This window comes from Pseudophryne corroboree, chromosome 9 (genome assembly GCF_028390025.1).
Source record: "Pseudophryne corroboree isolate aPseCor3 chromosome 9, aPseCor3.hap2, whole genome shotgun sequence".
Taxonomy (NCBI): Eukaryota; Metazoa; Chordata; class Amphibia; order Anura; family Myobatrachidae; genus Pseudophryne; species Pseudophryne corroboree.
Window position 1 is genome coordinate 290,907,665 of NC_086452.1, and position 21,778 is coordinate 290,929,442.

General features: G+C 45.2%; 1 protein-coding gene across 5 annotated transcripts in view; it reads right to left on the reverse strand.

The window, feature by feature from the left end:
* SLC25A17 (solute carrier family 25 member 17) overlaps positions 1–21,778 on the reverse strand; it is a 502,099-nt gene that overhangs the window by 90,952 nt on the left and 389,369 nt on the right. For all 5 annotated transcript variants that reach the window (XM_063940362.1, XM_063940358.1, XM_063940361.1 and 2 more), the window contains one exon: positions 2,057–2,152. In XM_063940362.1, the coding sequence (XP_063796432.1) occupies positions 2,057–2,152 (96 nt within the window). The remainder of the gene's footprint in view (positions 1–2,056; positions 2,153–21,778) is intronic.

Sequence of the window (21,778 nt, forward strand, 5' to 3'; positions counted from 1 at the left end):
CTTTTTTTCCTTTGCCTTTACCTCTGGCAACGAAGGACGATCCTCGTACCTTCTTGTTTTTATTGGAACGAAAGGACTGCATTTGATAATGTGGTACCTTCTTAGAATGCTGCGGGGGAACATAAGGTAAAAAATTCGATTTACCGGCCGTAGCAGTAGAGACTAGGTCCGAGAGGCCTTCTCCAAACAACTCCTCCCCCTTGTAAGGCAATGACTCCATATGCCGCTTTGAGTCGGCGTCTCCCGTCCACTGTCGGGTCCACAAGAGCCGCCTAGCAGAAATAGACATAGCGTTTATTCTAGAGCTTAGTAAACAAATGTCTCTCTGAGCATCCCTCATATACAAGGCAGCATCTCTGATATGCTCCATGGTCATTAGAATGGTATCCCTATCTAAGGAGTCCATCTCCGTAGATAAGGAGTCTGCCCATGCCACGACAGCACTACAAACCCAGGCCGACGCCATGGCTGGCCTAACTATAGTTCCTGAATGTGTGTAAATGTGCTTCATGGTAATTTCCTGCTTGCGATCAGCAGGATCCTTGAGGAAGCAGTATCCGGAGAAGGCAGTGCCACCTTCTTGGATAAGCGTGTCAGCGCCTTGTCTACTTTAGGCGCAGATACCCGTCGTATCCGATCCTTCTGTGGAAAAGGATACGCCATGAGAATCCTTTTGGGAACATGGAGTCTCCTATCCGGAGATTCCCAAGCCTTTTCGCATAATTCGCTTAGCTCAAATGAGGACGGAAACGTGACCTCAGGCTTTTTCCCTTTATACATGTGAACCCTCGTGTCAGGGACAGGGGGTTCCTCCGTGATATGCAAAACCTCTTTTATGGCAATAATCATGTACCTAATACCTTTTGCCACCTTCGGCTGTAATTTTGCATCCTCATAGTCGACACTAGAGTCAGTATCTGTGTCAGCGACCTGGGATATGGGGCGCTTTTGAGACCCTGAAGGTCCTGGCACCACAGGGACAGGCACGGACTGGCTACCTGACTGATCCCTAGCTTCAGCCTTGTCTAATCTTTTATGCAGGAGATTTACATTTGCATTCAAGACATTCAGCATATCCACCCAGTCCGGTGTCGGCGTTGCAGACGGCGACCTGACATTCAAGCACTCCCCCTCCACATTAAGCGAGCCTTCCTCATCAAACATGTCGACACACACGTACCGACACACTGCACACACCCAGGGAAACTTTTTCTGAAGACAGTATCCCCTGAAAGGCCCTTTGGAGAGATACCTATTTGCCATCTAAGAGGTGTTATTATTGCTGCCCAGGGCGCCCCCACCCTGCGCCCTGCACCCATACAGTGACCGGAGTGTGTGAGGTGATGTGGAGCAATGACGCACAGCTGCAGTGCTGTGCGTTACCTCTGTGAAGCTGAAGGCTTCTGCCGCCTGAGACGTCTTCTTGCTTCTGCTTCTTGCTTCTGTTCTTCTGGCTCTGTGAGAACGGCGGCGTGGCTCCGGGGGTGGACGCCCAGGACGAACCTGTGTTCACCCCCTCTGAAGCTAATGGTGTCCAGTAGCCGAGGAAGCAGATCCTATCAGTTAAGTAGGGCTGCCCCTCTCTCCTCAGTCCCTCGATGCAGGGAGCCTGTGGCCAGCAGTGCTCCCTGTGAAAAAGTAAAAATCCAAACAAAAATACTTTCTGTAGCAAAGAACTCAAGAGAGCTCCCTGCAGTGCGCCCTTCATCCTCTGGGCACAGTGTAAAACTGAGGTCTGGAGGAGGGACATAGACGGAGGAGCCAAGCTTTCTTAAAGTGCCCTATCTCCTGCGGAGCCCGTCTATTCCCCATGGTCCTTACGGAGTCCCCAGCATCCTCTAGGACGTTAGAGAAATTACTGGTTTTTTTAAGTGTTATGTATGTAGAAGTTCAGTGGTAGTATCCCTAAAGTACAGTTGACTAAATTAATTTATGATCACTAAAATAAAATACACTAAGACTTTAGTGTAAATATAAGTGTTTGGTTCCTAACAGAGTGATCAATTAAAGCTGCCAATACAGTTTTATTTATTTTGTAACAAACATACATACATACCCGTAGTACAGATTGCACTGTCTGTAAAGGATAAGTGACAGTTGTGGCAATAGCTTTGGCAATAGCACCGATTACAAAGACCTCCAAAGAAGAGAGCTGAAGAAGAAAATTATCATAATCAGTGTATATCAACAATAGAGAAAGAAAATCAATTAGATACACTGTATAAAGGAGAACACACAACGCAGACAAAAAAAAAAACTCCTAACAAATAGACCAAACATATTGCAATCTGGCCTGGAAACTAAGAGAACTATATATCAAGCAGTGATAACTAAATTTTCCAGCGATTTTGTCTAAAACGTGGTCATTAATACTTCTTCATACATGTATATATTAATAGGCAGGCCATGGAAAAAATATTCACCATTGGCACCTTAGTATTCTCTTATTAATGCCAGCACCAAAACCAGCAGGCAATGTACAGTATCATGTAACATATTCGATTCATCTGGGCAGTGCTATGCCCACTCACCATGCAGCCATCACATCTGTACCATATTTATTAAAACAGCAAACTGTTCGGCAGTTTGGTACTCATACTGACATATAGGTGCACCTTACTGTACATGTCAGTGTAGTGTATAACCATCCTTTTCTAATAACACAGTCTCAACATCAAGCTAATTCGCTTATTAAGGGATCAAACCAACCTCCATTTATTAATACACAACCCATCTTCTACAGTACCTCCAGAAATGTAATTGAGTGACAATGTATTTTATTTCTTTAGTTATGTCATAGCAATTTTATCAGTTTCAATAATACAGAAATTTACAGTATATCACCTATTTACACACTACTAGAAATCTGAGGTAGAGATGTGTATTCCTACATCATTGCTGCAGTCACGTTAAACACACATTCCTAGAGCCTAGTCGTCAGCGTATTTATTAACGCCAGGCGCCTTTTTGTGCATTTTTCCTCCAAAATATGCGGACACATCTGTATACACAATCTCTCTGTATTTAAGTTCTTATCACTAACTACACAAGGCTGTTTTAACATGTGCCCAGACAAATCAACTTTTTTTCTAAACATTGCTGTAACATTTGTTCTGGCATTAGTTAGTATTATGGTGGCCAATCCCGGGATCGGGATCGGCAGAATCCCGGGATTTAGGCCCAAAAATGGCCGGGATTCAATCCCGGGATTGGAAGCTCCAATCCCGGGGATTGAGGGATCAGCGTTGAGCGTCCACAGGACGCTCAAACACTGCCCGGCTTCCTCCTTCCGAGTCCCCAGCGCAGCGTGAGAGGTCATGCTGAGCCACCAGCAGCGTTCACAGGACGTTCCTCTCCCGCCCGCCCCCGGTATATGGCGAGTTATATGTGCGGGGCGGGGCGGCGGCCACCTAGGTAAAAGCCAATTCCGGGTATCCCGGGAATCCCGGGATTGGACATTTTTCAATCCCGAAACCCGGGCTTGAAAAAAATGGCCCGGGATTGGCTTCCCTAGTTAGTATCCTGTTTTATATGATTATCGTTGAGGAGCTTCATGTGTACTAACTGGTAAATAATAATACAGACTATGGATGTGGTGCAATAGATCTACATTTTATTATTAAGATATATGAAGCACATTATTAAGATATATAAAGCACAGCATAATAGCTGTGACATGTACAATCTGATCTCATCTAAGTTTTGGAGACCAATCTATAATTCACTTTTCCCATATTACATTTTTATCTTGAGGAATCTGAACATCCTAAAACACGGCTTCATCTGTGACTTTATGTCACACTGTGACATTTGGTGTGACATTTAATTTTCTCTGTTATTAACTATAAATCCTTTTTGGGGGAATTCAAACCAATTACTACACAGCATGTGACTTAATATTGATTCACGCTTTGACACTGGACCTGTTCTCAGTCATTATAACACACCATTGGAGAGTTTACATAAGCCACACTTCTTAAAGGTGCGATTATCCTAATCTTTCAAGTATGGTGATATCACTCCTGTCTTCTTTTAAAGATTTAAGAGGATACTACAGTGGTAATGTGTGCAATGTAACTGTTAACAACATTAAAACACAACTTACACACAGCTTCAAATATGTTTTATGAAAATTTTTAAGGAATAATATAGGTAGAGCCACAGCAAACTTTTTTTTTATTTTTTATAAATCGTTTATTGAGTAATTTTGGAATTACAAATGGTTACCATAAGAGCACAGTCACTAAGTAAAATATAATAGGGGGAAGGGGTGCAATAGTACAACCCAACAAGGGAAACATAGCAGATGATTTTAAATTCCAATAAATCCGTCGAGGAAAAACATAGGGGTCATTCAGAGTTGATCGCAGCACCAAATTTGTTAGCAGTTGGGCAAAACCATGTGCAATGCAAGGAGGACAGATGTAACATGTGCAGAGAAAGTTAGATTTGGGTGGGGTGTGTTCAAACTGAAATCTAAATTGCAGTGTAAAAACAAAGCAGCCAGTATTTATCCTGCACAGAAACAAAATAACACACCCAAATCTAACTCTCTCTGCAAATGTTATATCTGCCACGCCTGCAGTGTACATGGATTTTGCTCAACTGCTAAAAAAATTGCTGCTGCGATTAACTCTACATTTCCCCCGTAGTCTACTACAATGTAAGCTTGCTATGTAACGATATATCGGGAAGATGGGAGGTAAGGGGAGCTATAGGTAATCGAGTCGGGAAGGGGGGGTAGAGGTGGGAATAACCTAAAAATAGTAGGGGAGGGTGGGCGAAAGAGCATCAATCTAAGCCAGGGAGGGGCACATTATGGTAGAAATACCAGGGGCACCAAACATAGTGAAACTTCTGTAAAGTATTGTTCTGAAGGCTAGGAATAAATTCCATTTTAGCGACAAACCATATTCTGTTCAGGAGTTCTTGATGCATGGGAGTGCTCAGAACTTTCCAGCTGCGTACAATCTGATATTTTGCAGTACAAGATATGTGGAGTACCATTTTGTTACAGGGGCTGGAGAGGTGCGCAATTGGAACACAATGAAAAAATGGTGGGTGATCCAATGATCTGGGAGAGTAAGGTGTGGACCATGTCCCAGAATGGGGTCATTAGTGGGCATGTCCTCCAGATATAGAAGAAAGATCCAATTTGGTTGCAGCCATGTCCAGCATATGTTAGATGTGTTAGGGTATATTTGGTGAAGAAGTTCCAATACTAAGTACCATCTAGTGTAAACTTTGTAAGAGTTCTCTTTGATGGCTACACTAATGGAACATTTCAAACCAGTCTCACATATGGCTTCCCAAGTCCTGTCCTCTATGAACAGGCCCAGGTCCTGTTCCAAGCTCGTTCATGAACTTCGAGTGGCGGAGAGCCCAATGTCAGGATAGAGTTGTAGAGATGTGATAAAGCATTCCAAGGGAGAGGGTGGTGGCATGGATAGAATAGGGGAAGATGCTGAGACAAAGTGGTGCTTTTGTAAGTAGTGGTAGTGAAGAGAATCAGGGATCTGATATTTTTCTTTGACCTCGGGAAAAGATGCGAGTGTGAATTTCCCTACAATATGGTGAAATCTTGTAATGCAGGCTCTAGCCCAGGGATGGGCCAATGTGGAGGAGAGACTCGAGGGAAAGCAGGATTATTCCAGGTGGGGGTTAGAGGGGATGGGTGTGAGGAGAGATCTAATCTTTATTGAGAGAATTCGCATTTTGGAGCATTAGCGCTACTGTAGGGAAGAGAAAAGCAGACCTAGGTCTGTGCTTATGGGGCATCCAAAGAGATAGAGGGGGAATCTACCAAGTCACTTTACAAATCAACACAGCATTTAGTATGGCGAGGGGAATGCCAGGCATTCATTTGGCTTAATCATTAAGAGTTATAGTATCTAAGAAGAATAGGCATTCCCAAACCTCCAGTCAGTGGGAGTTTGATGAGGATTTTTCCGTCAAAGTTATGGGTTTTTACCATTCCAAATGAATTTATAGAGTGTGGACTGTAAGGCGTTGAGAGTATGGAAAGAGACGGGAATCGGAAGTGTTTGAAAAAGATATAGCAATTTAGGAAGGATGTTAATTTTGACTGCGTTGATGCTGCCGATTCATGAACGAAAATATGTACTCCACTGCACAGCCGTAACTAGACTTTTTGGTGCCCTGTGCCAAAGAGAAAATTGGTGCCCCCCCACACACCTAGCTACGGCCCTGCAACATTGCTGTAGGTCTCTCTCAATGGATCAGAAGGGAAGGGGGGGGGGGGTAGCTTTAAAGAGGGAATCATATGATTTTGTGATAAAAAACTACCAGATATTTCAGCGAGTCCCTTTTCCACAAAAAGTCAAAGTTTAAGTGTAGTAAGGTTTGTATGCTCTCGGAGAGATTGAGGGCCTCAGATTTAGAGTGATTAATTTTATAACCGGATTAGTCACCACAGAGAGACAGATCATGAAATTGGTTGGGGAGGGATACAGTATATTGGGAGCACCCCATCTCTAAGTCAGTGATGTCTGGATTTGCTTGAATGCAGCTAGCAAGTGGCTCAATAACGAAGTCAAATCTAAGGGATGACAGAGGGCACTCCTGTCTGGTCCCGTTGATGATCGGGAAGGGATCAAATCCACCTGTGGAAACTGTGGCAGTCGGATTATAGAAAACTTTCCTTGTAACCAAAACTGACATAACGTTTGGAACATGAATGGCCAAGAGACTCTGTCGAAAGCTTTCATCATATCGAAGGCAGGCACTATAGAAGGACGTTTATGTGTACTGATATACAGTAGTGCACTATATCAACCGTGCGTCTGGTGTTATTCAACGCCTGTCTGGATGGGACAAAGTACAACTGGTCCGGGTGAATTAGAGTAAAGTAGTGAGGAGGTGGTTCAGTCTGTTTGCTAAAATTTTGGCGAACAGATTTAGATCAGAGTTAAGTAGTGAAATGGGGTGATAATTAGTATTGGGCTTCGGGAGGAACGTGATAGTGGCTTTTGTCGTATTCGAGTGGAATGGGGCGCCATTCAGGATTCGATTTAAAACTGTGTTAAGAGGAGGTATCAGGAGGGACTGAAAATATACGTTATGGTAAGAACTTACTGTTGATAACGGCATTTCTCTTAAGTCCACAGGATAACAATGGGATATAATGGAGCGACAGCGGATTGGCACCAAACGACCAAAAGCTTTCTGGCCTCCCAGGATGCAACGGGCCCGTCCATATATCCCGCCGACTGGCCCAGGCAAATCAGTTGTATTCCAAAACCACAAGGCAGGAGCATCATGTAGAGCTCTAATCAGGCGAGAAGAACACACACGCACACCCTTCCATACAAGAAGGAAGCTGTTAGAGAGTGCGTCAGGGTGGGATCCCCGTGGAACCTGTGGACTTAGGAGAAATACCGTTATCAACGGTAAGTTCACACCATAACGAATATTTCTCGGGCAGGATCCACAGGATAACAATGGAGTTTCCCAAAGCAATTTAGTGGTGGGGACGCTCCTGATTGGACAGGAGAACCTTACGCCCGAATTCAGCGTCATGAGAGGCAAAAGTATCTAAGGCATAATGTCTAATGAATATGTTAATGAAAGACCATGTGGCTGCCTTACATATTTGTTCTGCTGAAGCACCATGTTGTGAGCAGAGACATTAGCCGGAACAGGGAGATCAGCTCGAGAATATGCTTCTGAAATCGTCACTCAAAGCCATCTTGCTAGCGTCTGTTTAGTAGCAGGCCATCCCCTCTTGTGAAATAAGTAGAGAATGAAGAGAGAATCTGTCTTTCTGATGACACTGGTACGATCTACGTAGATTCTTAATGCACCGACTACGTCCAGCGACGCTTCTCCCGCAGAAAGTCCCGATACCTGAAAAGATGGGACTACTATTTCTTTGTTAAGGTGAAACTTCGAGACCACCTTCCGAAGATAATCAGACTTAGTACTAAGAACTGCTTTATCTGGATAAAAAAAATCAGAAGGGCATTGAGAACCAGACTTAAATCCCAAGGTACTGCAGGAGGAACAAAAGGTGGTTGAATGAGCAGCAATCCCTGAAAAAAAGTATGCACATCCTGTAAAGTGGCAATTTTCTTTTGAAACCATACAGTCAATGCTGAAACTTGAACTCTCAAGGAAGCCACCTTCAAACCCTTATCCATTCCTGCCTGAAGGAAATCTAAGATTCTGGATACTCTGAAAGATTTTGGATCCATACTTCTTTCACTGCACCAATGAATATAGGCTTGCCATATTCGGTGATAAATGCGAGCTGAGGAGGGTTTCCTTGCTCTGAGCATAGTTTGAATTACCTGTTGTGAAAAACCTCTTGACTTCAGGATAGAGGATTCAACAGCCACGTCGTCAAAGACAGCCGATCCAGATGCCTGTGATAACAAAGGATCCTGCATTAGTAGATCTGGACGATGAGGAAGCAGAATTGGAGCATCCATCGACATTCTCTGCAGATCTATGTACCAATGCCTTCTTGGCCAAGCCGGAGCTATTAGAATCATGGCACCCTTTGCTTGCTTTATATTCCTCACCACCCTGGGTAGCAGAGAGATTGAAGGAAACAGATATGCCAGATGAAATTCCCATTTCACTGACAGTGCGTCCACAAGGATCGCTCCGGGGTCTTTTGTTCTTGACCCGTATGCCGGAACTTTGTTGTTCAGACGGGATGCCATGAGATCTATCTCTGGCAACCCCCATTTGTCTACTAGAGTCTGAAATACTTCCTGGTGTAGAGCCCATTCGGTTGCTCGAATGGTGTGTCGACTGAGAAAGTCTGCTTCCCAGTTTAGGACTCCTGGAACAAACACTGCGGACAATGCTGGAAGATGAAGTTCTGCCCACTTTAGTATGTGACTTACCTCCTTCACTGCTCTTTGGCTGCGAGTTCTTCCCTGATGGTTGAGGTACGCTACTGTCGTTGCATTGTTCGACCGGATCTGGACTGGTTTTCCTTGCAGAATGTCCTTTGCCTGAATCAGTGCCATGTATATGGCCGGAATTTCTAACAGGTTTATTGGCAGGCAACTTTCTTCTATGGTCCATTGTCCCTGGAACCATAACTTTCCGGACACTGCTCCCCAGCCTTGTAGACTGGCATCCGTTGTCAGGATCTCCCAATCTGATATCCAAAAGGGTCTCCCCTTATCTAGATGGGATGTCTGTAACCACCAGGCTAACGACCTTTTTACCTTTACTGGAAGTACCATCATTTGTTTCTTTATTGTCTGATGTACTCCATTCCATCTGGCCAAAATCAGATGTTGCAAAGGTCTTGAGTAGAACTGTGCATATTCCACCATGTCGAATATTGACACCATCAACCCCATCACTCGCATCGCTGCGTGATTGATTGACTGTGCAACAATTACTGAGTCATTAACTGCACCTTGGATATCGTTTCCAAAGGTAAAAATATTTTCTGCAGACTTGAATCCAATACAGCCCCCAAGTGAATCATCCGTTGTGACGGAATTAGAGATGACTTTTCCCAATTTATGATCCAACCGTGTTTCTGTAGACAACTTATTGTCTGTTGGAGATGGCTCAAAAGCAATTCCTGGGATTGTGCCAGGATTAAAAGATTGTCGAGGTATGGGAAAATCCTTATCCCCTGCTTGCGGAGATAAGCCGCCATAACCACCATGATCTTGGTAAATACTCTGGGGGCTGTGGCTAACCCAAAAGGTAAAGCCTGGAATTGAAAATGTTGCTGGAGGATAGCGAACCTAAGGTAACACTGATGGGACAATGCTATCGGCACATGTAGGTAAGCATCCTGTATATCCAGAGATACCATGTAATCCCCTGGTTCCATGGACAAAACTAAGGAGCATAATGTCTCCATGTGGAACCTTGGGACCCAAATGTTTAACATCTTGAGATTGAGAATGGGCCGAAATGACCCATTTGGCTTCTGGACCAAAAATAGGTTGGAGTAAAAACCCTGCCCCTGTTGTGCCGGGGGTACTGGAATAATTACCCCGGACTGAAGCAATTTCTGAACTGCTTCTTGCAGGGCTCTGGCCTTCGGCTCTATATGAGACGGGCTGGTGCAAAAAAAACGTTGAGGAGGATGCTACTTGAAAAGGAAAACATAACCCAGAGATACCACTTCTTGCACCCAAGCATCTGTTGTCGACTGCTGCCATATGTGTGCAAACTGAAGAAGACGGCCCCCTACCTTGGAGTCCCCCAGGTGGAGGCCCACACCATCAGGCTGATGGTTTCTGTTCTGGTTTGGAAGTTGGCCCTCTGGTGGCCCATTGCTTCTTTGCTTTGCCAGACTTATTGTACTGGGTTTGTTTTGATTAATTTTTACCTTTTGTTTTTCCTTGCCAACGAAATGGCCGAAATCCCGAACCCTTAGGTTTAGGGTTATAACTGGCAGGAAACCTGACCTTCTTGGATTCAGCTTCTGACTCCAGACTATCTGTCCGTTCCTTACCAAAAAGAAAGTTCCCAACAAAAGGCAAAGCTTCCAGAACCTTCTTGGATTCTGAATCAGCTTTCCATGTATGTAGCCAAATTGCTCTGCGAGCAGCTACCATTAAGGCTGATGCTTTAGAAGCAATCGTACCCATATCCACTGCTGCTTCTTCTAAGAATAGCGCAGCCTGTTTCATATGGGACTCCTGCTCCATAGTAGGTGCTGAGAGCCCATTTTCCAATTCTTCAGCCCATTCAACTACCGCTTTTGCCATCCAGGCTGAGGCCATAGACAGCCTTATGACTGCCCCTGACAGAGAAAATATGTTTTTCAAAAAACCATCCACTCTTCTGTCTGTGACATTATTTAATGACGTAGATGGCAAAGGTAAAATAGATTTTCACACTAATCGAATGACATGCGTATCTACCTTAGGAGGTACTTCTCTTTTTAAACAGTCCCCAGTTGGAAAAGGGTAGTAAGAATCCCATTTTTTGGGAATTCTATATGTCCTATTGGGCGTAGCCCAAGGTTCCTCCATAATTTCCGTCAGTTCCTCTGACCCTGGAAACTCAACCCTAACTGTTTTGGGACATTTAAACACAGGTGCTTTAGTTTTTATTACTGGCTCAGCTGAATCCTCTAGAGACAGAATAGCCTTCATTGCTCCAATTAACTCAGCTATATCCTCTGAGCTGAAACCTTCCATTTGTTCTTCATATGGTGAAGTAGAATATATGGAGTTATCCTCATCTTACGTATCATCCTGTGTAGCCTGTGAATTTGATGATATATTTACCCTTGGTTTATCAGCTTGTTGATTTGTAGAAGCTGTTGGGGCTATACCATAAGATGTGAGCTGCATGTATGGGTTTATAGTGTACCCTATTCATGAGGTTGAAGCTGCAGGGACCAACCTGTCAGCTATATTGGATTAGGTTTGTGCTAACACAGCCCAAGGTGGATCTATTTGTCGTTGAACAGGGACCTGCCTTGCAATCTGCTGAAACGCAAAACAATTTGCACATAACCCATCGTGTGCCAGATGTTGAGTTGATAACCCCACCTTGTAGGATAAACATGTTATGAATGTTGGTGTTACTGTTAATGTAACCTCGTCACCTTTGCCAGTCTTACACATGATAAACAATCAGCTTATCACAGTATACTACACAATCCGTGACTGTAATCACTTTACATGTATAAAAGTGATATCAATCTGACCCCAACCCAAACACAACCCATTGAGGCTCAGTAGAAACTCTGACAAACATATATAAAGTCAGCAATCACACTAGCAGTCAATCACGTTATATATTAGTCAAATATTTGTCATATGAGCATATTATCAACTACGAACACATTTCAAGTATATAGGAGTACATCTACTGCATTCTGTTCTATACAGTTATTTAACGTATTCAGATGCATTGTGAAGAAAACCACAGCAATGTATACAAACTCATATGTAATAGGCAATAAACTTAACTATTCGTACTGACAAAAAGTAGATAGAAATTTAGTGCTGTATAACCCTTACTCCGTAGAGTGGGATACAGGGAGACTCCCCCCACTTCCAGGATCGATCAATACGTTTGCAAATGCTGAGTGGATCCAGACGCTACTAGTGTAACACTGCCGCTCCGGTAATTTTTAGTGGACACAGACACTCAGTGAACGCTAGTGCATGCAGACGCTCATGTCTGCGACCCGGTCTCTTAGCGGTAAACATTCGTGTATACAGACGCAGCGGCCTATGCTGCGAGGAGACCCCTCGTGGTAGCATCGGAGATGGAAGTGAGGCAAAACAGTTCATGGCGGGAGACGCGCGGAAACTGGTCATGAACTGGGGGGGAGGGGCGACCAGGAGAGCGTCTGACTCCCCACTGCTGACATCAACCCTAGGGATTGCAACCTCAAACTAATCCTGGCGCCTTATGATCTCTAAAGCCTAGCGCTAGAGCACCCGTGGTGGTGGCGCGCCAGCTACTGTTTCCAACAACACTGCTCTTCACTCCATTTACTATAATGAGCCCACTCTTTTGCGTTCCATTTGATTGTGATACATTTCACTTTGACTTTTTCCTTATTTGAGCACATTAAAGTGGGGTCACATCTACATACTTTTGTGTAAGCAGTGACGATAGCACCTCTAACCACATCTGAATCAGGCCCAGGTAGCTCCATGTAGCCACTTCATCAGTGGATTATTGGCAGAAAAGGAGGAGGGGACACCTGCCGTCTCAAAGTCACAGTGGTCCTGAACCTTATATTCTATCGCTAAAAGATGCTGTATAATGTCCAAGCGCCAGTGGTGAGCTACAGATGTGTCCTCATACATCTTACCTCAATACGCTACACAGCGTGTGATGCCTGGTGTGAGTGAGCTGACAGGTCCTGTGCTGTGCAACTACATTGGCGCCTGGCATCTTTTCTTGTCGAAACTGCATCTTACTCCAAGAAATCACTATAACATAGCATTCTGCATGCAAATACAGGTGTGGGCGCACACAGAATATAGGCATACCGCATATCACTTTAATCAACAAAAGCTGCTTGTATGTCCCATACACATCATTTTGCGAATAAGCCACATTTTAATGGAAACAGTTGCACGAAAACACGTGCAGTGCTACCAAGTTATGTTACAGCATATCGTGACTAGAAGAGCTGTTTAAAACCACTTAACTGATGATTTTTCCCTTCAGAACCGTTCATAACATTGTTTTAAAAAAAATTTTTTATTCAATGTAGTTTAAAAAGTACTTTTTGGAATATTTATATATTATATTATGCACATCTGCAGACCAGAACTCCTCGTCAAAAACTGGGGGACACAGTGGGGCAGCACAGTCGAATGTGATCTGACCATGCCAGATAAGTGGTTATTAACTTGCAGGGAGGCTAGAAGTAAGTGGACACATCTGTATGAGGGCTTTTGTGCCGATGAGAATGTCCCATCACATATCTCTACCCTGAGGCAACATCCCTGTCAAAAAGATAAAGTAGTGCTGTGAGTTTTTCTGGCTATCCAGTAATCCCTGTCGCCTTAATAATCAACAGGAAAAAATTGGTGCCACAAAAGGATGAATCTTAGGACATGCATAAAATACAAGAAGCAAATCTCCCAGTTGACTACAGTTACTCCAGCATTGACTGGCGACATCAAGTTCCAATCATCCTCTGTATAAGGCCTGGACAAATCCATCTTCCATTTTGTAAGAGCTGGTATAGTATCAAAATGTAGAAGTGTACCACCAGGAAATAACCCTCTTGACTCCAAGCAATGAAAGCTTCTCTAAAATACACTTCGGAGAAGCATTTAAAGTTCTTGACCCAAAATAATAGGATTTTAATTACCTATCGGTAAATCCTTTTCTCGTAGTCCGTAGAGGATGGTGGGGTCCACATTAGTACCACGGGGTATAGACGGGTCCACTAGGAGCCATTGGCACTTTAAGAATTTGAGAGTGTGGGCTGGCTCCTCCCTCTATGCTCCTCCTACCAGACTCAGCCTAGAAACTGTGCCCAAGGAGACGGACATCTTCGAGAGAAGGATTTTACACAGATAGTGACAAGATTCATACCAGCTCACACATACAAGACAAACCAAGCTAACTAGCTTGAAACTCAGCAACTGCTGAAACATTACTTACCAAGTAATAAAGCAGTACACATCTAAAAACAAAGATGTACTGAACCAGATAACCACTGCAGGAAAACGAAGCGCTGGGCAGGCGCCCAGCATTCTCTAAGGACTACAAGAAAAGGATTTACCGGTAGGTAATTAAAATCCTATTTTCTCTTACGTCATAGAGGATGCTGGGGTCCACATTAGTACCATGGGCATATACCAAAGCTCCCAGAACGGGAGGGAGAGCGCGGAGGCTCCTGCAGGACTAATTGACCAAACTTTAGGTCCTCAGGGGACAAAGTATCGAACGTGTAGAACTTTGCGAACGTGTTTGACTCCGACTAAGTAGCTGCTCGGCAGAGTTGTAAAGCCGAGACACCCTGGGCAGCCGCCCAGGAAGAACCCACCTTACGAGTAAAGTGGGCCTTAACAGACTTAGGACATGGCAATCCAGCTGTAGAATAAGCATGCTGGATAGTGAACATGATCCAGCGAGAGATCGTCTGCTTAGAAGCAGGACACCCAATTTTCTTGGGATCATACAGGACAAACCGAGTCCGATTTTCTGTGACGAGCAGTCCTCCTCACATAGATTGTCAGAGACCTTACAACATCTAAGGACTTTGATGAAATTGAGGAGTTAGTCGCAACTGGCACCACAATAGGTTGGTTGATATTAAATGCCGACACAACCTTCGGAAGAAACTGCTGACGTGTCTGAAGCTCAGCTCTATCTTCATGGAAGATCAGGTAAGGGCTTTTACATGACAAAGCCCCCAACTCCGACACACGTCTAGCAGAAGCTAAGGCCAACAAAGTGACAGCCTTCCATGTGAGAAACTTGACCTCAACCTCCTGTAGAGGCTCAAACCAGTCCGACTGGAGGAACTGCAACACCACGTTAAGATCCCAGGGCGCCATAGGCGGTACAAAGGGAGGTTGGATGTGCAGAACTCCCTTCAAAAAAGTCTGAACCTCAAAGAAGGCAGCCAACTGTTTCTGGAAGAAAATGCATAGGGACGAAATTTGGACCTCTATGGATCCTAACCTCAGGACCATATCCACACCTGCTTGCAGGAATAGGAGAAAACGTCCCAATTGAAACTCCGCCGTAGGAAACTTCTTGGACTCACACCAAGAGACATATTTTTTCCACATACGATGGTAATGTTTAGACTTTCCTAGCCTGGGTAGGAATAACCTTGTTCGGAATGCCCTTCCGAGCTAATATCTGGCGTTCAACCTCCATGCCGTCAAACATAGCCGTGGTAAGTCTTGATAGACAAATGGCCCCTGCTGCAGCAGGTCCTCCTGAAGAGGAAGAGGCCTCGGATCTTCCAGCAGTAGATTCAGAAGATCTGCGTACCAAGCCCTTCTTGGCCAGTCTGGAGCAATGAGGATTGCCTGAACTCTTGTTCTCCTTATGAGTTTTGGAACTCTTGGATTGAGTGGAAGTGGAGGAAACACGTACACCGATTGGAACACCCACGGAGTCACTAGGGCGTCCACCACGACTTGCGGGACCCTCGACCTGGAACAATAATCGCCGAAGCTTCTTGTTGAGATGAGAGGCCATCATGTCTATTTGAGGTGCACCCCAAAGATCTGTTACCTCCATGAACACCTCCGGATGGAGTGCCCACTCTCGTGGATGGAGATTGTGTCTGCTGAGGAAGTCCACTTCCCAGTTGTCTACTCCCGGAATGAAGATTGCTGACAGCGGCAACGCGTACCTTTCTGCCCAGAGGATGATTCTTGTTACCTCTGACATTTTAGCTCTGCTCTTCGTTTCGCCCTGTCGGTTTATGTAAGCCACTGTCGTTACATTGTTCGACAGCACTTGAATGGCCTGATTTGTCAGAAGATGGGCCACTTGGAGAAAACCGTTGTAGACTGCTCTTAGTTCCAGAATGTTTATCGGCAGGCCGGCTTCCAGACTTGACCACCTTCCTTGGAAGGTTTCCCCTTGAGTGACTGCGCCCCAGCACCGGAGGCTTGAATCCGTGGCTAGAAGGATCCAGTCCTGAATCCCGAACCTGCGGCCCTCCAGAAGGTGAGGCAATTGCAGCCACCAGAGGAGTGAAATCCTGGCCTTTGGCGAGAGATGTATTCTCTGGTGCATGTGTAGATGGCATCCTGACCACTTGTCCAGGAGATCCAGTTGGAAGGACAGAGCATGAAACCTTCTGTACTGTAGAGCCTCGTAAGAGGCCACCATTTCCCCCAGAAGGTGAATGCACTAATGATCCGACACCCAGGCTGGCTTCAGGACATCCTGGACCATTGTTTGTATCATCAAAGCTATTTCCTCTGGAAGAAACACCCTCTGCACTTCCGTGTCGAGGATCATTCTCAGAAAGGACAACCTCCTGGTTGGTTCCAAATGTGATTTTGGAAGATTCAGAATCCAACCGTGTTCCCTGAGCAGGTGGGTCGTGAGAAGAATGGACTGTAACAGCTTCTCCTTGGACGATGCCTTTAACAGCAGATCGTCCAGATATGGAATTATGTTCACCCCCTGTCTGCTGCGGAGAACCATCAGTTCCGCCATCACCTTGGTGAATACCATCGGTGCTGTGGAAAGGCCGAATGGCAGGGTCTGGAACTGAAAATGACAGTCCAACAGTGCGAATCGGAGATAATCTTGATACGGCAGCCAAATCGGAATGTGGAGGTACGCATCCTTGATATCCAGGGATACCAGGAATTCCCCCTCCTCCAGACCTGATATCAATGCCCGTAGAGACTCCATTTTGAACTTGAACTCCCTCAGAAAGGAGTTTAGTGATTTTAAGTTCAGAATGGGCCTGACCGAACCATCTGATTTCGGTACCACGAAAAGGTTTGAATAATAACCCTTGTTGTGCATCTGGGGAGGAACTGGTACAATAACCTGTGTCTCCACCAACTTCTGAATGGCTCCCTGTAGGATAGCCCTGTCTGCCGGCAAAGTTGGCAAGCCTGATTTGAAGAATCAGTGAGGAGGGAGATCTTGAAATTCCAGCCGATACCCCTGGGACACAATATCTTGTACCTAGGGATCCAGGCCGGACGACACCCAGACGTGACTGAAATGTCTGAGTCTCGCCCCCACCTCCAGGCCGCGCGGTCCACCGTCATGCTGAGGACTTTGGTGTATCTGAAACGGGTTTCTGTTCCTGGGAACCCGCAGCAGCAGATTACATGGATTTTGGTCGACCTCCTCTAAAGAAGGTGTTGGACGGTTTGGCCTTTCTAGGTTTAGAAACCCGAAAGGACTGTGATGCAGCTGAAGGAAAAGGTTTTTTCGTAGCAGGTGCAGCTGAGGGAAGAAAAGGAGACTTACCTGGTGTAGCCGTGGAGATTCTTGCATCCAACGCTTCCCCAAAGAGAGCCTGACCTGTGTAGGGTAGGGTCTCCACACCTCTCCTGGATTCCGCATCGGCAGACCACTGGCGCAGCCACAGTCCTCGACGAGCTGAGACAGACATGGAAGAAATTCCTGCAGCCATTGAACCCATGGATTCCACCATAAATCCTGCAGAATCCTGAATGTTACGTAAAAACAATTCGGCACTTTTATCCATTGTATCCAAATCCTCAAGTAACATGATTGACCACTTTACTATAGCTTTGGAAATCCATGCACAGGCAATAGTAGGACGTAGTATCGTCCCTGAAGCCGTGCGTATGGATTTGAGCGTAGTATCAACTTTGCGATCAGCCGGCTCCTTTAAGGCGGTTGATCCTGGAACCGGTAAAACCACCTTCTTCGAGAGTCTGGATACAGACGCGTCCACTATGGAAGGAGAAAGCAACCAGAACCCTTTTAGGGATCTGGAAGTTTTTTCTCCGGGTTTTCCCATGCTTTTTCAAAAATAGCATTTAATTCCTTGGACGCAGGGAAGGTTAGCGAGGCTTTCTTATTGTCAGTGAAATAAGCCTCCTCAACCTGCTCAGGTGTTGTTTCAGCAATATTCAACACATCTCTAAAAGCCTCTATCATCAACTGCACCCCTTTAGCAAGAGATGTGGCACCCCTGAGCACATCCCCATCACCGTCTGCCGTGTCAGAATCGGTATCCGTGTCACCTTGCATAATCTGGGCAAGAGCATGTTTGTGGGAACCTACAGAGGGGGGTCCTGAGGTAACAGAATCAGACCAGACTGCCATAGAATTCTGTAAAACCTGAGTTGCAGATTCATTCTGTGCAACCCTAGTAGAAATCTGAGAAATCATAGATTTGATAGAGGATAACAATTCAGGCTCCCTTGCTGGTATCTGTGCTAAAACAGTGCAATCCTGATTACATGGAATGAGATCATCCTAGAGGACATATCCTCTGCAGCATATGACACAGAGTCCCTGGACACAGCTAAATGGAGACCCCAAACACTACACACACACACACACACACACACACACACACACACACACACACACAGGGGAGGCAAGACAAAGTTTCACCCCCATGAATGGCAAGAGAGACACAGAGATTGGAGCCAACCCACACACAGCGCTTTCAAGGTAAAGGGAGAACCCAACCAGTGCTGACTGTGTACCTTAATAGGTTACACAGCCTGTATACAGCCTCCTCCCCCTTCTACAACCCCCTGGTACCGTAAGAGATAGCTGGAGTTGATCTGGAGGGACTGCTCTTCACAGACAGGGTATCTGCAGCAGGAAAATGGCGCTGAACGCTGCTGGGTCCGCTCTGAGGAGAAGCCCCGCCCCCTTAATGGCACTGTCTTCCCGCTCTTCTGAAGATTGTACTGGCAGCAATCCAGGGACCCTGACAGGCTTGGAGGTCTGTGTAGGGTGTAGGCTCTGGCTCAGGGCACCCCTCACAGCTACGCACTATGTACCGCTGAGCCCCGGAGCGCAGTCAGTACTGCGCTCCTTACCCTGTTGCCGCCATCTTCACACCGGCTTGCCGCTTGCTAGGGGGGGTGGTGACTGACTCGCCACTGATCTTGTGGCTCTGTAAGGGGGTGGCGGCATGCTGCCGGGGTGAGCGATCCCCTGTGGCGGGGAACGTTCGATCCCCTCAGGAACTCAGCGGAGATAGTGGCTCAGAGCCCGCAGGGTGGACACTACTCCCCCCCCCCCCCCCCTTAGTCCCTCGAAGCAGGGAGGCTGTTGCCAGCCACCTCCCAGTAAAATAAAAAAACTCTCAAATAAACTTTTCCAGAGAAGCTCTGTAGAGCTCCCCTAGCTGTGACCAGCTATTCCGGGCACATTTTCTAAACTGAGTCTGGTAGGAGGGGCATAGAGGGAGGAGCCAGCCTACACTCTCAAACTCTTAAAGTGCCAATGGCTCCTAGTGGACCCATCTATACCACACGGTACTAATGTGGACCCCAGCATCCTCTAGTACGTAAGAAAAAAAGGCTTTGGAGCAAATGTCCTAGCTGTATGTATTTATAAAAGTCTCTAGGGAAAACTTGAAACAATTCTTGAATAACAGCAATTAGGAGTAGCTCTCCATTAAGCATAATATCACCCGAAGATTGTGCTCCTAACAACAACCATGTGACAAGCCGCAAATTAGGGATTCATGCCACTTTAGCTTTGAGGCTAAGGTTGGAGGTAGGAAAATCGAACTCGTCTAACCAAGCGATTGCCCTATGCCATGCTAGTAGAAATGCCAATATAGCCATGGGAATAGACGGTATTAGGGCTTTACAGGAGTGTGGTAGCCAAAATACGTACATTGGGGAGTGGGAATGGGTGAATCCTGCTCTGCTCTGAAAAGACCCAAGGCTTGGTGTGGCGCCCAGCAAACCAATCCCCCAATTGGCTTAGAAGACATGCTACTTGATACTTTTCAATATCAAGGAATGCCAAACCCCCATCTAGTTTGGGTAGGGACATGGTAGGTTTAGAGCAAAGGTTCTCAAACTTGGTCCTCAGGACCCCACACAGTGCATGATTTGCAGGTAACCCAGCAGGTGCACAGGTGTATTAATTACTCACTGACACATTTTAAAAGGTCCACAGGTGGAGCTAATTATTTAAATTATGATTCTGTGAGGAGATCTACAAAACATGCACTGTGTGGGGTCCTGAGGACAGAGTTTGAGAACCTGTGGTCTAGAGAGTCTGGGTTTTTAGATTTCCAAACATATTTAAGAAATACCCTGCATAAATACATTAAATTTGGTAAGAAAACTATCTGGTCATTCCAAATCAGTCTAACCAGGTGTGACCACCATCCATCTCTGATTTTTAAAAAATTTTTTTTACTTAAGAGAGGATATAAAAAAAAACCTATTTCTGCCAAATATCACACCTGTCTGACCATTAGTTTCCGAAATATTGATTTTTTTTCAATTTATTAAACTATATACTAATCGTGGCTTATTTATTCCAGTTTATTTGAAGTACTGTATCAAGGGTGTTTATTAAGGAATCATCACGAAATCAGGACCTCTAAGGTAACTTTTCTGCTCGAATCCAAACTTTCAAACCAAAATTACTTTATCTGCCTTACGTTTTGATTTACAGCAAAATATACGAAATTGTAAGAACTTACCATTGATAACAGTATTTCTCTGAAGTCCACAGGAAAACATTGGGATATGATGAAGCGACAGTGGATTTGCACCAATCTGTCAAAGCTTTTCGACCTTCCAGCATGGAACGGGCCCGTCCATATATCCCCGCCTCCTGGCTCAGTCAAATTAGTTGGTTTTCCAAAGCTCAAGGCAAGAGCATCATAGAAAGCCCTAATCAGGCGAGAAAAACACACATGCACAAGAAGGAAGAGGTGAGTGAGTAAAAGGATCCTCAAATCAGGTGCGTCAGGGTGGGATCCCTGTGGATCCTGAGGACTTAGGAGAAATACCGTTATCAACGGTAAATACTTACCTTAACGTATATTTCTCTGGCAGGGTCCACAGGTTATCCACAGGATAATATTGGGATGTCCCAAAGCAATTTAGTGGTGGGAACACTCCTGATTGGACAGGAGAATCCTTCACCCGAATTCAGCCTCCTGAGAGGCAAAGGTATCAACGGCATAATGTCTAATGAATGTGTCAATGGAAGACCATGTGGCTGCCTTACATATCTGTTCTGCTGAAGCACCACGTTGTGCTGGCCCTGATGGACCTACCTTACAAGTAGAGTGAGCAGAGACATTATCCACAACAGGGAGATCAGCTTGAGAATATGCTTCTGAAATCGTCATCCGAAGCCACCTCGCCAGTGTCTGCTTATCAGCAGGCCATCCTCATTGTGAAAAAAATCAGAAATGGAGGACGACATAACAGTGCCCCTAAATCTGAAACTCTTCTAGCTGAAGCCAACTTTAGCTGTCAACCATTTAAGATACACCTTTTTGAGTGGTTCAAATGGGGCAACTTGAAGGCCTTTAGAACTAAACTTGGGTCTCAAGGCACTGTAGGGGGAACAAAAGGAGGTTTAAAACTTCACTTTCTTGGAGTCTGCTTCTTTACTGTTTAATTCTTTACCAAAAAGAATATCTCCAGTAAAGGGTAAAGACTCCAAAACCTTTCTGGATTCTGAATCAGCTTTCCATGTACCTAGCCAAACTACTCTGCAAGCAGCTACTACTGAAGCTGATGCATGAGAGGCAATTGTACCCATATCCAAGGCTGCTTCTTCCAAGAACATCAAAGCATGTTCGATATGTGCAACATGGAATTTTTGCTCTCTAGATGCCATTGAAAGATCCCCAATGCATCAGCCCAGGTAGCCA